Source organism: Thunnus thynnus, chromosome 5, assembly GCF_963924715.1.
Source record: "Thunnus thynnus chromosome 5, fThuThy2.1, whole genome shotgun sequence".
Taxonomy (NCBI): domain Eukaryota; kingdom Metazoa; phylum Chordata; class Actinopteri; order Scombriformes; family Scombridae; genus Thunnus; species Thunnus thynnus.
Window position 1 is genome coordinate 29742384 of NC_089521.1, and position 19586 is coordinate 29761969.

The 19586-nt window shown below is 39.4% G+C and overlaps 2 protein-coding genes across 3 annotated transcripts; both read right to left on the bottom strand.

Moving 5' to 3' along the window:
* Nucleotides 1-405: 405 nt before the first annotated feature.
* LOC137183504 (carboxypeptidase A1-like) lies at nucleotides 406-7653 on the bottom strand. Its single transcript, XM_067590626.1, has 11 exons — nucleotides 7512-7653; nucleotides 6226-6307; nucleotides 5904-6038; nucleotides 5630-5734; nucleotides 4662-4763; nucleotides 4362-4463; nucleotides 4156-4266; nucleotides 3335-3425; nucleotides 2508-2707; nucleotides 2238-2322; nucleotides 406-969 (listed from the first exon to the last, which is right to left on the bottom strand). The coding sequence occupies exons 1-11, from the start codon at nucleotides 7574-7576 to the stop codon at nucleotides 782-784; spliced, it is 1266 nt and encodes a 421-aa protein (XP_067446727.1). The 5' UTR covers nucleotides 7577-7653; the 3' UTR covers nucleotides 406-781.
* Nucleotides 7654-10717: 3064 nt separating this feature from the next.
* Nucleotides 10718-18323, bottom strand: LOC137183503 (carboxypeptidase A1-like). 2 transcript variants are annotated; one of them, XM_067590624.1, is made up of 12 exons: nucleotides 18195-18323; nucleotides 16408-16607; nucleotides 15983-16064; nucleotides 15662-15796; nucleotides 15368-15472; nucleotides 14799-14900; nucleotides 14585-14686; nucleotides 14372-14482; nucleotides 13934-14024; nucleotides 12673-12872; nucleotides 12381-12465; nucleotides 10718-11074 (listed from the first exon to the last, which is right to left on the bottom strand). In XM_067590624.1, exons 2-12 carry the CDS (start codon nucleotides 16473-16475, stop codon nucleotides 10887-10889), a joined length of 1269 nt encoding a protein of 422 aa, XP_067446725.1. In that variant the 5' UTR covers nucleotides 16476-16607; nucleotides 18195-18323; the 3' UTR covers nucleotides 10718-10886. The 2 variants fall into 2 exon arrangements, with proteins under 2 accessions (XP_067446725.1, XP_067446726.1); XM_067590625.1 differs by lacking the exon at nucleotides 18195-18323 and adding an exon at nucleotides 18032-18078.
* Between the last annotated feature and the right edge of the window lie 1263 nt (nucleotides 18324-19586).

Below are 19586 nucleotides of genomic sequence, written 5' to 3' on the forward strand. Positions count from 1 at the left end.
AATCCAAAACAGTAGTCAACATGCCAAGTCTGCCCACAACACAATGCACCGCTATAGCCTACCACTATCAAAACCTGACAAAAATAATTTTATTTCTCTGAATAAAAGGAAAAATAATTAAGACTGATGGCCTTAATTTTAACCTATCATATTGTTTAGTTATCAAGGAAACATTCATGTTTTTGTGTTGGGAAATGATAAAGATATCATTAAAAGAAAACCTTAACATGGTGACAGAGGGGAAAATAGCCTATTTCTGACTGATAAAATTGAAATAAAAAAATAAAAACAAGGATAAAATTTTGTGATTAAATGTTGAATAATGTAGCAGTTATAGTTAAAAACAAATAATTCATTCATCATTTTCCGTTCAGTATGAGAAATATTTTTCTCTAAATTAAAATGGGATTAACGGGAAATGTGACAGGATCAGGAAGAAATAAATTCAGATTAAACAAGACAGTTTCACTCTTTGCTACAACCAAATCTATGCAATGTATTTTGGATTAAAATCTCTTAAAAAAAGCAGGCAGATATTGAGGTTTACAGGATGTGAAAATAATGCAGACAGAGACATAGAAGGTGCATAAATGTGTGTAAACTTGCGACAAAGTAAAAGACTTCATAATCATAAAGAAATGGTTTGTGGTTTTGATGATGTTTTAAGAGTCGTGGAGTATGATGATAAAGATGACATTAGTCTAAAAGATGACATTTTAAAGATGACATTTGCCTACAGTGGTTTGTCTACAGGGATTTCCACTTTTACAGACACATTAGTTTAGTAGGGGTTCTTGAAGGTGTGATCCATGATGGTCATCAGACCCAGCCAAGTCTCCTGGGCGGTGGGGATGATCTGATTGGCTGGCAGGATGAAGCCAAAACGACCAGTGTCCCTCAGCTCGAAGGCGTAGGAGTACTTGATGCCCTGGTTGTAAGTCCAGTCAATGGTGCCACCGCTGGCTTGGTCTGCAAGTGAGACAGTTATTGTTCCGAAGATTATACTTCAGGTATGAAATAAGCAGCTTAACTTGTGAATATCTCAAAGAGGCTTTCACAGTTAAAGCCACTATATGTACTTTTTTTTATTATTATTACAGCATATTACAGCATTGCAGACTGATTGCTTTACTTATAGGACAGGTTTGCAATTTTTCAAGTCAGTCTTAAAACAATAGTCAGGCGTCCATATGAACATTGAAATCATTCGTCCTGTTCATACTGACCATTAGAGGATCCACTCCAAATGCGCTTTCAATGTAAGTGATGGGAGCCAATTTTAAGCAAAAATGTATTTGAAAGTTTATCTGAATATAATATGTGAGTTAGTCAAATAAAGTGGATATCTTCCATAGTTACAATCTATTTAGTAAAACACTCCCTCTTTGTGTCTTTGCGCGAGAGATTTTGGATGTTAAAAGACTGTGTTTTGAAAAATATTGAGTTGATTTGACTAATTGGAACAACTGAAGTTTCATATTAGCTTCAAATAAAGTTTTAAATACATTTTTGCACAGAAGGAGGACTGTGGGTTCTGTCCCCCATCACTTGCAATGAAAACGCATTAATAAAGGGATCTTCTGATGGCCAGTATGAACAGGAAGAATGATTACAGCAAGAAAAACAAGTGTCAGTGTTCATTTGGTCACCTGACTATTGTTTTAGGAGGAAAAATTGTAAACTTGTCCTTTAATTATCCAGCTTGTTAGTTTGGTCTGAAATGATGTTTTCAAAGTGCTAAAGGGTCTAAAAACAAAATGGAGTCCTGTGCCTCACAGCTGCTTGAATAAAATAAAAAAAGAACTTCATCAGACTTTAGACTCATACTTAAGTCTTTGTGTTTCTGTACTTGTGGTTGGATACTTTGCATTGGACCTCATAACTAGTTGCAGATGTTGTTACTTTTGGGATTTGTGACACAAATACAAAGCTTCAAAGGCAGTAAATAATAAGTAAGAAAAGGCACTTCAGTACTGAGGATGCCCTAAATCCCCTGAGCTGGAAAGCATTTATTCTGCTAAACTGACATTTCTGCACTAAGTTGTTTTGGACATATGAGAGTAATATATCATCATTAACAGTTAATTAATCAGTTAATCTGTAGTTACTCTTTTTAATAGGGGATTAAAGTACAACCACTACTAAAAGTAATAAGAGGAGGAAATTGACATTTACTGATGATGAGAATTAAGTGGGATGAAGTAAAACCAATGTATAACAGTGTTGGTGAAACTTACAGATGGTGGTGATGATGCTGCCGTATCTGTAGCGAGTACCGTACAGGGAGGCAAGGTCTCTGGTAGCCCTCCGGGCCAGACGGTGCTGCAGAGAGAGATTACTATAATCACATACAGATGACTCTTCACAGTTTCTCATGTTTTGTTTGTTATATTATTGTTGCATATTCTTACATTTCTAACATTACAAGCAAATCTGCAAAGGAACTATAAAAGCACAGAGCCCAGAGAAGAGATCAACCAACTAAAATTCTGAGTAAAGTTTTTTACCAGCTCGGCCCGGTCCCTGGCTGGAGTTCTAGTGTAGCCGAAAGGGTACAGGAGCAACTGGGAGTAGGAATGGATGGAAATAAAGGCCTTGATGTTGCCATTGGATTTCACAAAGTCCACAATGGACTTGACCTCAGACTCAGAGTGAGCCCTGGGTCCATGGTAGATGTCTGAGCAGGGGTTGTTGCTGGCCCCGGGTCCTATACATGATCAGAGCAGAATTAAAGAAACAGCAAGGAAACAGATGCCACTGTCTATAAAGGATTGCTGTAGTCACTCGGCATAATAAAAATTAACTGTCATGGTGACTTAGTAGATGCTAATGTAGTAGTACAGATAGTAGGGTCTCCATAAAACGCAATCACAAAAATATGTATGTGAGAGTCTTATATGTGTCATTAGTATTGTGTCCTCAGCTTCCTGAAGAGCATTTTGTGACAAGTCTGTGCAGTTGTGCTGCCATTTTGGCCACAACTCTCCTGATGTGTAGGATTTTAAAATTTGGTAACTTGATGTAATCTGGAAAGACGCTGAAAGACAGCAATGCACATCACTAAAATTCTACACATCAAAACTTACCTAAGGCATTTCAGTATACATTGTACTGACTATAACTAGGTATGTGACAAATTAAATCTGAGTTTTGAATCATAGACATGTAAGCTGAGACATATGGGGCCCAAAGGATATATTGCTTCACATTTAAGGGTCTCTATACGGAAAGAAGTTGATAACCACTGCTTTAGACTACAGGTTTAGAGCTTAATGAATGCTGAGAAATGCACGTGGTGCCTTGGTATATTCCAGCAAAGAGAGAAAGACATTACCTCCAAAACCAGCATCCCAGTTCCTGTTGGGATCGACTCCAACACATCCAGAGCCGGGGTCGGGCTTCCTGGTCTTACGCCACAAACGGTCCTGGAAACATTAGAGTAACATCAGTTTGTTTCTTATTGTTATTATTATTTACCTTTGGCTTGTAACTTTAGTATTTCATCTGCTTTGTCTTTTTTTTCTTCTTTTTTTTCTTTGGTTGTTGACATTATTATCACTGCTAATTATTTTTACTATATATAATATTTGTGTCTTGGGGTTTTTGGCTTTGTTTTTTCTGCAGATGGAGGTGATTGAAGTGTTGTGTATTCGGGTTATGTTTCATGTGTGGTCTGCTATGGTTTTGTGTGTGTCAGTTCCCCTGTGTTTACCCTAGTCTATCAGATCCTTGCCTGTTGCCTTATCCAGTCACCTGTTCCCCATTCCCTCATTAGTTCAGTATGTATTTGATCCCTGGTTTTCAGTTCAGTCTTTGTTGGATCCTTTGTTCTGTTTTCTCCTTCACTTTGATCTGCCAGCTTTTGTTTTTGCCTGCACAATCTCAGAATTAAAAAAAATTATATTTCAGTTCCCGTGCCTGCTGTTCTTGGGTCCACTTGCCTGCCAAATCATGACAAACTGATATAATCTACTAGTTTTACTGTATATATCTGATGTACATGAACATACAATATCAAATGGTGCAATACTCATTCACATGACACTTCTTGTTGCAAGAGTCATAAGATTTTGAGGATCTACCGACGGTTAAGAAATCTTACATGAATAAATATCTCAATCAGTAAAAAGAAGTTGTTTGCTATGTGAGACTCACAGTGTTGTGGGTGTAGTAGTAACCATCAGGGTTGGTCACAATCTCCACAAAGATGTCCATCCTGTTAAGGATGGCGGTGAGAGTAGGGTCACGGCCAAAATCAGTCGCAATCTAAATGTAAAGGACACAAGTTCCAGTGCAGAAGATCAAAAGCTGCAGAGACGGTTAGAGGAAACAAAAAACAACCCAAGAGTCATTTAAAGCACCTTCTTGGCGAACCAGGTACCACTGGCCTGAGTGACCCACTCTCTGGAGTGGATTCCAGTGTCGATCCAGATGGCAGGACGGTTGGTTCCACCAGTGCTGAACTAAGAAACAGAAAAAGGAAACATGCAGACATACAAAGAATAAATGAGCAAACATACTAACATACTTCATAAATGGTGAAATTCTAAAAAAAAATATTAACAATCATGCATGAATCTTCATTATGTCAAGAAAATGCTTTACGTATACTACTATTCTCTATGAAGCACAATAGTACAGCCTTTATTTCTTTTGTTTACCTTGAGCACATTCAGGGGACGACCCTCAAAGCTCTGACCAATCACCAGCTTGCTGACCAGTTTGGGATTCTCAGCCACCAGCATGTCCTGGAAACTGTAGATCTAAACCAAAGACAAAATCCCAGTCTTTATAAAGATTCTCTGTAGCGTCTTGACTGAGTCTAAATTTCTTGTTGTTGTGTTATTATAATAATCTTGTAGATAATCTAAAAGATGCTTCTCGTAGAAGCAAAGTCATCAGTGACTGCTCTACTGTCATGAAAAAAAGTGCTCAGATGGAAGTCAAATATAACACAGATACAATACTCAAAGCAAACAGATTTTGAATTTTTGAATATTTTAAGATATGTTTGTTGGGCATTTTGGCCTTTAATGGACAATTAATAGTGGAGAAGCAGACAGGACAGAAGGGGAGATAGAGGGTCATGACATACAACAAGGGTTCCCAGCCAGAATGGAACCAGGGACGATGCAGGACTAGAACAAAAAATTTGAGTTAAAGTAAAAATAGAAATAATTTTTCCCATGTGTCCATAACATGGAAGTACATATAAACTAAAAGCTGCACTTTTATTTCTTTATTTTTTTTTAACTATATCCTCTGTTCTAGCCTTTTCGTTTTGCATGCAGAATCATTCTTCTATTTCTATTACTTGTTGCTGTCATCTCGTTCAAAGTTTAGGTGAAATTACACTGAATTGAAAAAATACTGACAATTTTTGTGGATAAGTCGACTGACATTCCTGAATTTACAACCTCAATTAGACAAATGAATAAAGTCTGTAATTCGATGTGGTAAATTTTAGAAATGTCATTCACAAATACCCTGATTTGAAAATTTCTAAATCTTCATTTTATACATTAGAATCAAGGATTATATCAGAAGTATTCAGTGAATGCTGTTTGAGGCAGCAGTATACTTTTACTGGAAAACAGCTGCTTTGTGTATACAGAGTTTGTGTACTCACGTCACTGATGGTGTGGTATCTGGCGTAGTCGTAGCTGTCAGTGTTTCTGGGCTCAGCAACACGAGCAGCAGATTCCATCTCCTCCTGCTCCTCATCCAGCATCATCTGCAGGCCAGAGACACCATTTATATTTGAGTTAGACATCAACAAAGCTATTTTAAAAAATTCCATTAGGCGATTACATTAAGCTGATTGACATTTGAAAAATTAAAACAGGATGGAAAGTAAATTCTGCTCCTATTTCAGCCTGGACTTGAGGACTTGGACTTCATACCTGCAGGTCTTCAATCATGATGGAGTACTTGATGTCCTGGGTCTCCAGAAAATTTTTGACAGACTGCAGGCTGTGGAAGGGAACTCTGACATCCACAGGAGTGGCCAAATCAGTCACATCCCTCCAGAAGTCCAGCTGAAAGAAAACACAGACATCATGCAACAAATTAAGTCAAATGAAGTGTCAATTTAGAGCTTAAAGTGCTTAAAAACAAATCGTTTTGTTATATTAAAAAAAGAAGATAAAGATAATAAAGAAAAAGGATATCACTTATATGAAGCTTTGAATTTTATTTTTATGTTTTCAGATGACGATGGCTGACCTCGAACTCGACCATGTCCTCCATGGTCTTGATAACAGACAGCTGGACATCATCCTTTGCAGTAATGCGAAGCACCTGATGTCTGTAACAAAGAGAGACACCAGAGTTTTACAACTCCTACTCAACTCAAGAACCCTGAACAAAAGTGAAGTTTCCACACATGATGTGAAGTAAGATTTCTCAAGGCAGACTTGTCTTGCATATTCAGCAGTTGCACAATAACACAGTAGGAGTGATGATTTATGATTTTGATTGCCTCCAGTTTGATTGGCAGAGCAAAGCGTTTCCCAGGATTTGAGGTTTAATTCCCAGTGTGGCTTTTATCTTCTACATCAAGCTGAAATAATACTTTTACAATTTAGTGGCCTCATGTGGAAACAAGGCTTAAACTTTTATGATTTGGAATGTCTGAAGGACTTAATCATTAGACAAGTAAATTGAAATGTCCAAATTTCATCCTCTTAGTATCTGATGGAGATGTAGATTATAAATTAATATGCAACAGGTTTAATCACATTCAGCTTCCTCAAACAGCATGACCTAGCCAGATATTCATCAGCCGTAATAAACAGCTAACGTGATGAATTGATATAATAAGACGTATCGCTGTATTTCTGTCGTTAATAAGTGTTTTTAGGAGGACTAGTGTTAGTGCAGCTTCAAAGAATTCAGGAATAGTGTCCCTGTTACTCTTGATTATTCACAGAACATGTGACAACATTTTCAGTGAGTTCTGTGGATTATCCTGATTGGGGCGTTGTTTCTAAGAAGAAATGTTGCTGTTGATTGAAAATAATAATACTTTTTTTCAATGTTTTGAGTCTCAGAAATCACATTTCATTCACCTCCATTGTTTTAGGGGTGGAGGCACAAATCTCAGAGAACGATATCTCAAAATCTGGATAAATAAATCCAAATGTAGAGTTGAAATGTTGAGTGAACTAACCCTTTAGAGTCTACTTGTGCAGATACTATGTTGTCCACTGCACAGCGTTTCCTGTACTGACTTTTGTAAACGTAACGTTCCTGAGAAAATAAAAATTACTGCATTTAATATGAAGGTGGACTGATCACTCCAAGTATTTAAACAAGCTTTTATTGGTTGTAATTAACTGATTTAAAAGAGGCCAATAAATAAAGAACTTTTATTATTGGAATTAGATGTTCAATTATTATTAGATCACATATACAGTTCAAACTAAGTCTTTTTTGGGGGATTTGTAGTGTGCAAAACTCAGTTGCACCCTACAAATCCACCAGCGAGAGGCTTTGAGAGGCTGACTTACCCCTTAAAGGTCTTCTTGCCGAAAACGGCCACCAACAGCACGGCAAATGCAAGCAGCCCCCTCATTGTGACCAACGGTGTGAATCTGGTGGGGCCAAACACAGACTTTTATAGCTGAATGTGCAAGACTCATGTCCAAACCACAACCTTGCTTAAGGTGATGGAGGTGTGTCAACAGCTGATCCTGTTGCTACACCAGCCTGAAGATACAGATGAAAAGTTGCACCATGCACTATTATGTTTTTGACACTTGCTTGAGAACACATATTCTCAAGAAAGAGGAAAGTTCATCAATGTCTGCTGGGTTTAGTTTTGGTTTATTCAGTTGTATTACATAATATACAGCAACAGTAAAAATCTGGACAGACTTTCAATGGGCCCGGAGTCCACACCATCAGCCAGATGAATAACCTGATTCGGGGAGTTGCTACTGCCACAGGGTGTTTGATGTCGCCTGCCACAGTGGGCTCACATCACGTGTGACTGGGACTCACTGCCCCACAGAGAGAGGACAGAGATGACCTCCTGGGAGCTACCATAGCTCCAGATGGTCTTTTCAGGTCCTTTTCCTCTGTCACTCAATGCTTTAAGAGGCTGGAAGAGTAGAAGGTGCAGCTGAGCTGCCATCTGCTGCATACCCCTTGTGCTCCAAAACACAGGAAGTTCCTGTGTTTCACTTTTCAGGGGATAGTCTACAAGTACAACAGGCTACCGTTTGGCTGCTCCCCGGCTCCCCGCACATTCAGCAAGTGTGTGGATGCTGCAATTGCTGTGCAATAAGGGCATGAAGACCTTCTTAGACAACTTTGTTGTCCTTGCCAGGTCCAGGAAATGGGCCATTTTCTAGACAGCCAAGTTGGTGCTGTACCTAGCCCAGATAGGTTTTGCCATCAACTGTCTGTCATGCAGATGTTGGGTCTCATGGCGGTGGGCCATCCATTCATTCCACTGGGGCTCCTGCATATACACTGCCTGAGAAGGTGGTTCACCAACCTGCACTTGGATCACAAGAGGCACAAGCAACGCATGGTTAATGTTCCCCCATCAGTGCAGGAGGACCCTTCCTGACTCTGGTTCAGGGGAGACATGTGTTGGTGAGAACAGACAATCACACCATGGTTGCCTACATCAACGGCAGGGTGGAGTCTGATCTGCTGCCCTGTTCACTCATGTGGAGAACCTGTGGTTGTGGGAACGCTTTCTGTCTCTGAGAACCCTCCACATTCCGGGTCTGGAAAACTGGGGCACTGACCTCATGTCAAGAGGTGGCCCTCTGGCAAACGAGTGGAGGCTGCAACCCAAGGTGGTGCAGCAGATTTGGAACTGGTTTGGGACAGCAGAAGTGGGCCTGTTTGTCAATCGGACCAACAACCACTGCCCTTTCTGGTTCTCCCTGACACTGCAAGACAATCCACTCCTGGGGGTGGACATGTTTGCACACGTGCCATGGCTAAGGAGGCTACTTTACACATTTCCTCCTCTTCATCTCATTACCCTGCTGCTGGAGAGAGTGAGACAAAAGTGGTTTGTCAGTCATCCTGATAGCCTGATAGCGCTGTTTGGCGCCATGGTACGCAGAGATGACCCAGATGTGGGTGGCCCAGCCCTGGTCCATCCCCCAAGTCTGGAGGGCCCTGTCCAAGGAGGCAGACTCGATAGGTACGCTGCCCACATTGGGCCAACGTCTCAAGGCTTGGCTCCAGAGAGGGACAAGCTGATGCGGGCTGGACTGTCTGCACAAGTGGTGCAGACCATCCAGGCAGCAAGAACAAGATCCACCATTGCTTGCTACAAAGCAAAGATTCCAACACTGGTGCGAGGAAAGTAGATTAGACCCCCTGACATGTGCAGTGGGAGAGGTTCTCTCCTTTCTACAGTATCTGGTGGGAAAGGAGTTGTCTCATGCCACTATTATAAGTGTATGCAGCAGCTATTTCCTCCTGTCATGAGTGTTTTGGTGACAGACCTGTCTCCACCCACCCCCTCATGAAACGTTTCTTACAGGAGTAAAGGAGACAATGCCTGCCTGGTGACGCGTGACTCTGTCCCCCAGTGGGAACTACCATTAGTGCTACACCCCCCCCCCCCGTAACATAAAACATAGATTACGATATTGTAACCCTAGTTCTGGAAGCACAGGCGGAGCCCTCTGACTATGGACCCTGCCACTCCTGCGCCATCCACTGAGTTGGTTTCTGGATGTGAACGGCAGCAAGACGCCATATATACTGTGTGAGACACATGTAATTGGTAGGCGCGTCCTGATTGGCCAGCTACATACATGCAAATTTCAGTGGGCAATTGCGTGCGTATGATTGGAGGAGAGTTTTACCCATAAAGTCCAGTAAAGGGCTCTGCTCTGCTTGTGCTTATAGAACTAGGGTTACAATATTCTAATCTTCATTCTTACCCAGTTGTGAACAGCATACATTTTACTACAACAACCAAAATATTTAATTTCAGATTAATACCCTGACATTTGGACAAAAGTATGAAATTTGTAATACAGTAGATGTAATGTATGTACACATAATGTTAGAGACTTTTATCCATTTTGTGAAAACAAGAAGAGTTTTGCTGGGTTTTTGTAAAGTGCTTCATCCTGTCATGATGTCTTAATGTGATTCCTAAACGGAGGGGTGCAACTGCTGCCTTTATGTGCTATTTTTACATCCTTTATACTCGCACTTGACTGATTGTGTGTGTGTGCACTATATGGATCAAGGTACTGCAAGTTTTGATCACGCAAACTGATTAGTTGAGGCCTTCACATAGATATATGTGTTTATCACAAAAACATAAAGGAGAAGAAGGAAATAACACAGCTGTTACAAAATTATAATTTCCAAATGTGAAAAACAGTATTGCTAATTCCTAATTTGTAGCCTTTTGTAGCCTATTCTAATTCAGCTGGATGAAATCTAACCACTTCTAACTCTTACTGGTCCCATTTACTTAGAAAAACCTGAATGAAAAAAGATGGAAATGCCTTTGGAACAGAATGCAGGTAAAAACAGTGAGGTTTTTATAATTATGCTTATGTGTACTTGTGTAGCTGATGTTTGTATCAACAAAAACAAACAAAACAATTTTGAAATGTTTCATTTTCTTCCGTTCAGTATGAGAAATATTTACTCAAACTTAAAATGGGATTGACAGGAAATGTGACAGGATCAGGGAGAAATAAATTCAGATCAAACAAGACAGTTTCACTCAGTGAGCCCATTTATTTATCTGTTTGTGGTTTTCATGATGTTTTAAGAGTCATGGAGTATGATGATAAAGATGACATTAGTCTAAAAGATGACATTTTAAGGATGACATTTGCCTACAGTGGTTTCTCCACAGGGATTTCCACTTTTACAGACACATTAGTTTAGTAGGGGTTCTTGAAGGTGTGATCCATGATGGTCATCAGAGCCAGCCAAGTCTCCTGGGCGGTGGGGATGATCTGATTGGCTGGCAGGATGAATCCGTAGCGACCAGTGTCCCTCAGCTCGAAGGTGTAGGAGTATTTGATGCCCTGGTCGTAAGTCCAGTCAATGGTGCCACCACTGGCTTGGTCTGCAAGTGAGACATTTATTGTTCAGAACATTTTTTTAAAGTGTGTCTTAAAACAATAGTCAGGTGTCCATATGAACATTGAAATAGGTTTTGTTCACTGTAATCATTCGTCCTGTTCTGACCATTAGAGGATCCCCTCCGAATGTGCTTTCAATGTACGGGATGGGGGCCAAAATCCACAGTCCTTGTTTTAAGCAAAAATATATTGAAATGTTTGACTGCAGATGGTATGAGGCTTCAGCCACGTGAGTTAGTCAAATAAAGTGAATATCTTACACATTTACAATCTTTTTAATAAAATATTTCTTTTTTAGTGTCTTTGTATCTTTTGCTGTTCAGCTGCAGTGGAAGGATCACAACAAAAAGAAGGAATTTACCACTAAAAAGACTGTAATTTTGAAAGATATTGACATGATTTGACTAATTGGGACAACCGAAGCCTCATATTAGTGTCAAATAAACGTTTATATGCAATTTGCACAGAAGTCTGTGGATTTTGTCCCCATCACTTACACTGAAAGTGCAGTAGGAAGGGATCCTATAGGCCAGTATGAACAGGAAGAATGATTACAGCAAGAAAAACATGTGTCAATGTTCATTTGGTCACGTGACTATTGTTTTAAGAGGATAGTAAACCTGTCCTTTAATTATCAAGCTTGTCAGTGAGTTTACTCTCAAATCTTTAATTCAGCATTTAATTTGGTCTAAGATGATGTTTTCAAAGTGCTAAAGGGTCTAAAAACAAAACGGATTCCTGTGCCTCACAGCTGCTTGAATAAAATCAAAAAGAACCTCATCAGAAATTAGACTCATACTTAAGTTACTGTTGGCAAACACACAAAATGACAACATCTCCCAAGGATCTGTTTTTGTTGGTTGGATGTTAACTTTGCACTGGACCTCATAACTAGTTGCAGATGTTGTTACTTTGGGGATTTGTGACACAAATACAAAGCTTCAAAAGCAGTAAATAATAAGTAAGAAAGGGCACTTCAGCACTGAGGATGCCCTAAATCCCCTGAGCTGGAAAGCATTTATTCTGCTAAACTGTAAACTGACATTTCTGCTTTTGATTACACCCAGTTCTTGTTCCTATGGAAGTTGAATACACTAAGTTGTTTTGGACATATGAGAGTAATATATCATCAGTAACAGTTACTCAGTTAATCTGTAGTTACTCTGTTTAAAAGGGGATTAAAGTACAACCACTACTAAAAGTAATAAGAGGAGGAAATGACATTTGCTGAAAATGAGAATTAAGTGGGATGAAGTAAAACCAATATATAACAGTGTTGCTGAAACTTACAGATGGTGGTGATGATGCTGCCGTATCTGTAGCGAGTACCGTACATGGAGGCAAGGTCAGTGATAGCCCTCTTAGCCAGGTTGTGCTGCAGAGAGAGATTACTATAATCACATACAGATGCCTCTTCACACTTTCTCATGTTTTGTTTGTTATATTATTGTTGCATATTCTTACATTTCTAACATTACAAGCAAATCTGCAAAGGAACTATAAAAGCACAGAGTCCAGAGAAGAGATCAACCAACTAAAATTCTGAGTAAAGAAGTCAAAAAAGGCAGATGGTGTTTTTTACCAGCTCAACCTGGTCCCTGGCTGGAGTCCTAGTGTAGCCGTAAGGGTACAGGAGCATCTGGGAGTAGGAATGGATGGAGATAAAGGCCTTGATGTTGCCATGGGACCTCACAAAGTCCACAATGGACTTGACCTCAGACTCAGAGTGAGCACTGGGTCCGCGGTAGGTCTCTGAGCAGGGGTTGCCGCTGGCGCCGGCTCCTACAGATAATGAGAACGGAATCAGAGAAACAGCAGGGAAACAGATGCCACTGTCTATAAAGGATTGCTGCAGTCACACAGCATGATTAAAATAAACTGCCATGGTGGCTTAGTAGATGCTAATAGACATAGTGCAAGGGTCTCCACAAAACGTAATCACCGATATATGTATGTGAGAGTCTTATATGTGTCATTAGTATTGTGTCCTCAGCTTCTTGAAGAGCATTTTGTGACAAGTCTGTGCAGGTGTGCTGCCATTTTGGCCACAACACTCTTGATGTGTAGGATTTTATTTTTAAATTTGGTTAAAAAAAGACAGCAATGCACATCACTAAAATTCTACTCATCAAAAATAAATTGTTCAAAAATTTAAATAAAGGTCAAATTAAAAATAAAGAGTAATTATCTATAATATAATCCTTGACCATTTTGACAGAACAAAACAAAAACATGATAGATTATTAGACCAGATTAATTTAGGGCGTGACGAGATAAATATTGGTGTAGGAAATAAACAACACTAAATCCGTTTATTTTATGAGTCTTTTCTGTTTTTTTCTTTGGTTCTTTCTTGTGAAACACTGGATAGTTTAACCTCTTTAGGCCTCCAAAAATCATGTACATCACACTATCTAACAAAGAAAATCACAAACTGCTCACAAATCAAATCATGTATATTATATGTATGTACTCTATATTTTATTTCACTTTATTTTATAGTAAATTTACAATTTACTGAGTGTATACATTGTTCCCAATTTTAATCACTTTGTTTTTACTCACTTTATCGTAATTTGAGCCGGATCAGGTACCTAAGGCATTTCACTACACATTATATTGTGTATAACTGTGTACGTGACAAATTAAACTGAAATTTTGAATTTGAATTTGTTGTAATCTGACATATATGGGGCCCAAAGCATGTATTGCTCACACTTAGGGGTCTCTATAGGGTAAGAAGTTGAGAACCACTGCTTTAGACTACAGGTTTAGAGCTTAATGAATGCTGAGAAATGCATGTGGTGCATTGGTATATTCCCACAAAGAGAGAAAGACATTACCTCCAAAACCAGCATTCCAGTTCCTGTTGGGATCGACTCCGACACAGCTAGAGCCACGGTTGGGCTTCCTGGTCTTACGCCACATGCGGTTCTGGAATCATCAGAGTAACAAGTCACGGTTTGTTTCTCCTTCTTCCTCTTCTTCTTCTTCTTATTATTTACCTTTGGCTTGTAACATCAGTATTTCATCTGCTTTGTTTTTGTGTTTTTTCTTTGGTTGTCAACATTATTAACACTACTAATTATTATTTCAATATAGCTAATTTAAATCTACCAATTCTACTGTATATATTTGATGTGCATGAACATACAATATCAAATGGTGCAATACTCTTCACATGACACTTCTTGCTGCAAGAGTCATGAGAACTTAACTAACCCTACAGAGGGTTAAGAAATCCTTCTATGAAAAAGAAGTTGTTGCTATGTGAGACTCACAGTGTTGTGGGTGAAGTAATAGCCATCAGGGTTGGTCACAATCTCCAGGAAGATGTCCATATTGTCGAGGATGGCGGTGAGAGCAGGGTCACGGCCGTAATCAGTCACAATCTAAATGTAAAGGACACAAGTTCCAGTACAGAAGATCAGTGGTCAGAAGCTGCAGAGACAGTTAGGGAAAACAAAAAACAACCCAAGAGTCATTTAAAGCACCTTCTTGGCGAACCAGGTACCACTGGCCTGAGTGACCCACTCTCTGGAGTGGATTCCAGTGTCGATCCAGATGGCAGGACGGTTGGTTCCACCAGTACTGAACTAAGAAACAAACATACTTCATAAATTCTCTTTGTTTCGTTAAGAAAATGCTTTACGTATACTACTATTCTCTATGAAGCACAATAGTACAGCCTTTATTTCTTTTGTTTACCTTGAGCACATTCAGGGGACGACCTTCATAGCTCTGACCAATCACCAGCTTGCTGACCATGTGGGGATTCTCAGCCACCAGCATGTCCTGGAAACTGTAGATCTAAACCAAAAACAAAATCCCAGTCTTTATAAAGATTCTCTGTAGTGTCTTGACTGAGTCTTAATTTGTTGTTGTTGTGCTATTATAATAATCTTGTAGATAATCTAAAAGACGCTTCTAGTAGAAGCCAAGTAATCAGTGACTGCTCTACTGTCATGAAAAAAAGTGCTGATTGTGCTCAGATGGAAGTCAAATATAATGCAGGTACAAGATTCAAAACAAACAGATTTTGAATGCAAGCAATCAGGGCCAGAACAATAAACCTGAGTGAAAAACAAATAGATTTGTGTTACATGTGTCCAGAATGAATGTCATTCACAAGTACCCTGATTTTAAATTTCTAAATCTTCATTTTATACATTAGAATCAAGGATTATATCAGAAGTATTCAGTGAATGCTGTTTGAGGCAGCAGTATACTTTTACTGGATAACAGCTGCTTTGTGTATACAGAGTTTGTGTACTCACGTCACTGATGGTGTGGTATCTGGCGTAGTCGTAGCTGTCAGTGTTTCTGGGCTCAGCAGCACGAGCAGCAGAGTCCATCTCCTCCTGCTCTTCATCCAGCATCATCTGCAGGCCAGAGACACCATTTATATTTGAGTTAGACATCAACAAAGCTATTTAAAAAAATTCCATAAGGCGATTACATTGAGCTGATTGACATTTAAAAAATCAAAACAGGTGCGGTAAATACAGATGGAAAGTAAATTCTGCTCCTATTTCAACCTGGACTTGAGGATCCAGGCTGTTACGTCATACCTGCAGGTCTTCAATCATGATGGAGTACTCGATGTCCTGGGTCTCCAGAAAAACTTTGACAGACTGCAGGCTGTGGAAGGGAACTCTGACATCCACAGGAATGGCCAAATCAGTCACGTCCCTCCAGAAGTCCAACTGAAAGAAAACACAGACATCATGCAACACATTAAGTCAAATCAAGTGTCAATTTAGTGCTTAAAGTGCTTAAAAACAAATTGTTTTGTTATATTAAAAAAAGACAAAGATAATAAAGAAAAAGGATATCACTTATTTGAGGCTTTGAATTTTATTTTAGAGTATTTTCAGATGACGATGGCTGACCTCGAACTCGACCATGTCCTCCATGGTCTTGATAAGAGACAGCTGGACATCATCCTTTGCAGTAATGCGAAGCACCTGATGTCTGTAACAAAAAGAAACACCAGAGTTTTACAACCTTTTACTCAACTCAAGAACCCAGCGCTAAGATGATTTATCATGTACTTCCCAGGATTCAAGGTTTAATTCCCAGTGTGACTTCTATCTTCCACATCAAGCTGAACTAAATACTTTTACAATTTGGTGGCCTCAAGTGGGAACAAGGGTTAAACTTTTAAGATTTGGTTGGAGGCCAATAAATGAAGAACTTTTATTATTGGAATTAGAGGTTCAGTAATTATTAGTTCACATACACAGTTCAAACATAAAGTTTTATTCAGTTGCACCCTACAAATCCACCAGTGAGAGGTTTTGAGAGGCCCACTTACCCCTCAAATGTCTCCTTGCCGAAAACGGCCACAAACAGCGCGGCGAATGCAAACAGCCCCCTCATCATGACCAACAGTGTGAATGTGGCGGGGTCGAACACAGACTTTTATGGCCAAATGTGCCAGGTCACATGTCCAGACCACGACCTTGCTTAAGGTGATGAAGGTGTGTCAACAGCTGGTCCTGTTGCCACGCCAGCCTGAAGATACCAGATGAAAAGTTGCATCATGCACTCTTATGTTTTTGACACATCTGAAGCTGTGTTCAGAGAACACATGTTCTCAAGAAAGAGGAAGGTTGATCAATATCTGCCGGCTTTAGTTTTGGTTTATTCAGTCGTATTACATATAGGTTACAGCACTAGTCAAAAGTTTGGACATACTTTCTCATGGGAAAGTGTGTCCAAACTTTTGACTTGTACTGTACATGTTATACACATAGAGGGCTCATTACAGCACCATAAAGAGTCTGTGTAAAAACATAGGGCTGAATTATTTTCAGTATTAATTCATCTTTCAGTTATTTTTCAATGATTTGTTAAATTGTTTGATCGTACATAGTGAAAAATGCCCTTCACCAGTTTACAGACCCCAAAGTGACATCTTCAACATGCTTCTTTTGTCCAAAACATATTCAATGCACATATATATGAAGCACAGAAAAGCAGCAAATTCTCACATTTGAGAAGTTGTCACCAGAGAATGTTTTATAATTTCACTAAATGAAAGACTTCATTGATTAATCTGTTATCAAAATAGTTGTCTTTATTTTTTTACAAGGTGTTTTTATAGCAACAAAAATGGCTCTGCATCATGTCTATGACTAATAAAACACTTTCTTGTTGCTGTAATATTTGTTTTTAAAGATTCTTTACAGAAATGTGCTCACCAATAAATGTGAGTTTTCATTCTAACCAAAATGGTATGTTTTATTGATACATTTTTTTACTTTTTCTTCTTTTGTTGTGTGGATGGTTTCTGAGACATTTTATAAAACAGAATACAATGAAACAATAGTAGGTCATTGTCCACTCTCAGCTGGCGTGAGGTGCTGCTCTGAAGTCTGTAAACAGCTCAAAATGGAATCTCACTGCTCAACAGGAAGTCACGGCCGACCACACTGTGTTTCAGCTTCATCCTCTTTGTTACTGTTTGGGCAACACTGTAATCAGCGGGCAGCTTCACTGAGCTAAATTTAAACCAGCTGCCAGGGATACATGCACTCTATTTGTGAGCTGAGAAGAGCTTCCAGACCAGAGAACTTGAGCTGTCAGAGAGCAAAAATGCACATCTGGTGGTTTTGAAGAGTTTCTTTTCAAAATGAGATATACACCAAAAAAACGTGATGCCTGCACTAACAAACAGAAAACCTGCATCAAACACTTACTTGACATAAATAGCCAACTTTTGCCTTCTACCTCTTAAAGTCACATTTTAGTGAGTGTACTCTATGAGAATGTTTAAATATTGACCAACAGACATCAGATAACATTTTCTGCATTTTTTCTTTCCTCATATAGATCTAATGTCCTTATGACAACATATATCTGCGACACATTTGAAAATGTAATCTCTTATATCCAGTTCATACGATAGCAAAGTAAAGATCCTTGACATTACTCACTAATACGACCTCTCTCCACTGTTCATGTCCCAGAATCTGCAAGCTCGTGTTGCACAACCCAACTGATAACGACGTTGCAAAGGAAAAGCAAAGAGACAGAAAGTGAGGCAGAGTCAGGTGTGAAAAACACCTGCTGGAAAGTTTCTGATTCACAGAGACTTACAGTCCGCAGCCATATGTCCTGCTGAGGTGTCGTCGAGCAAGACGCTGAACTCCTACCTGCTCGGTTTAGGCACTACTGAAGGTGTCAGATAAGTGCTGAAAATACAGACATATCTTAAATAATAGACGTCATAATGATACAGCGTTTTGAGAGTGTACAGCTTCCTTATTTTAATGTTCCATCTATTTTAAAACATGGTGTTGGGCATAAAGAACAGTGGAATATCAACTCATAATACACAAAGTAACACTAGTTTCCATGAAATAATAGTTTTATGATTTTGACAGAAAAAATCAAGAAAATAAAAAGGTTTGAAAAAGTACATGAAGGCACAAACAATTACTGCACATTGCCTCTGATCTTGGCTAAATAATGTTCTGTGGTGGGCTGGATTACCAGGAGGATTACCAGAAGGCCCTAGACCCTCAGGGGCCCCAAAGGTTGTTTGTGGCAACTACTTTGCAGTAATTTACTTACAAATTTATTTGGTAATATGCTCCTCTAACACAGGATTAAAAGCTGAAATGGTAAGGGTCAGAAGACAAAAACAAAGGAAGTGAAGGCAAAAAGTTAGAGTGAGAGAAGGCATGTGTGGCGTGAGATCATGAGATCTGTGTCAAATGCATGAGTCTCACAGTCAAACCGTGACACTTGGCAGCTCTGATAAGCAGCAGCTCTGGGCTTAAAACCAGCTCTAATGCAAACCAATGGCTGATGTCACACCTCGCTACCTCCGACTTTATACACAGTCTGTGGTTAAGTCACTAGTTTTCATACTTTTAATATTTCAGCTGATGCTTATGTGGTGTGTATCTTCAAATAAATGTGTTCTTCCTAAAATGATCTCAAACTAACTGTCATACAATAAACCTGGGGTTGTATCCCAGCATAGAAATACTGGTTGCCTTCGGGACCCTGGGGAAAATGGTTTGGAGGAACATGAGTGCAGCTTATTCCAGCCCTGTTGAATTCTCAGTAGGGTGAACATGTCAAGTGGTGCAGAGCAGGTGGACCAAAATGCCGGAGACCGTAGACAAAGCAGGCTGAAGAATAATTTCTTTATTCTAGGAACATGAAGGCAAAAATAAAGCTGGTAGATCAGAGCAAAACCGAATACAGAGCAGATCCGACAAAACTGAACTGAAGACCAGGACTTAAATATAACCTGAACTAGTGAAACAACAAGGAAAAGGTGGCAAGACTCACCAATGAGCACGCTGGGAGCCGATTGGCTGGGGAAGACACAGGGAGCAGGGCAGAGCTAAGGAGACTGAATGCAGGGCAGGTGTAAAGGGAAAAGCAGGCGAAGAAGGAGGAAACAGAAAACCAAAAACCTAGCAACACAATGAATACAGTCCAACTAATAAAGGCAACTTAAATGATATCATGCCA

Excerpts from the sequence above, each read along its gene's own strand:
- LOC137183503 (XM_067590624.1), bottom strand. The coding sequence starts at position 16,475 with ATGATGAGGGGGCTGTTTGCATTCGCCGCGCTGTTTGTGGCCGTTTTC. Across the intron at positions 16,065-16,407 it reads GGCAAGGAGACATTTGAGGG|ACATCAGGTGCTTCGCATTA; the intron begins GTAAGTGGGCCT and ends TTTTTGTTACAG. Across the intron at positions 11,075-12,380 it reads CAGCATCATCACCACCATCT|ACCAAGCCAGTGGTGGCACC; the intron begins GTAAGTTTCAGC and ends TCTCACTTGCAG.
- LOC137183504 (XM_067590626.1), bottom strand. The coding sequence starts at position 7,576 with ATGAGGGGGCTGCTTGCATTTGCCGTGCTGTTGGTGGCCGTTTTCGGC. Across the intron at positions 6,308-7,511 it reads GGCAAGAAGACCTTTAAGGG|ACATCAGGTGCTTCGCATTA; the intron begins GTAAGTCAGCCT and ends TCTTTGTTACAG. Across the intron at positions 6,039-6,225 it reads AGGACATGGTCGAGTTCGAG|CTGGACTTCTGGAGGGATGT; the intron begins GTCAGCCATCGT and ends GTTTTCTTTCAG.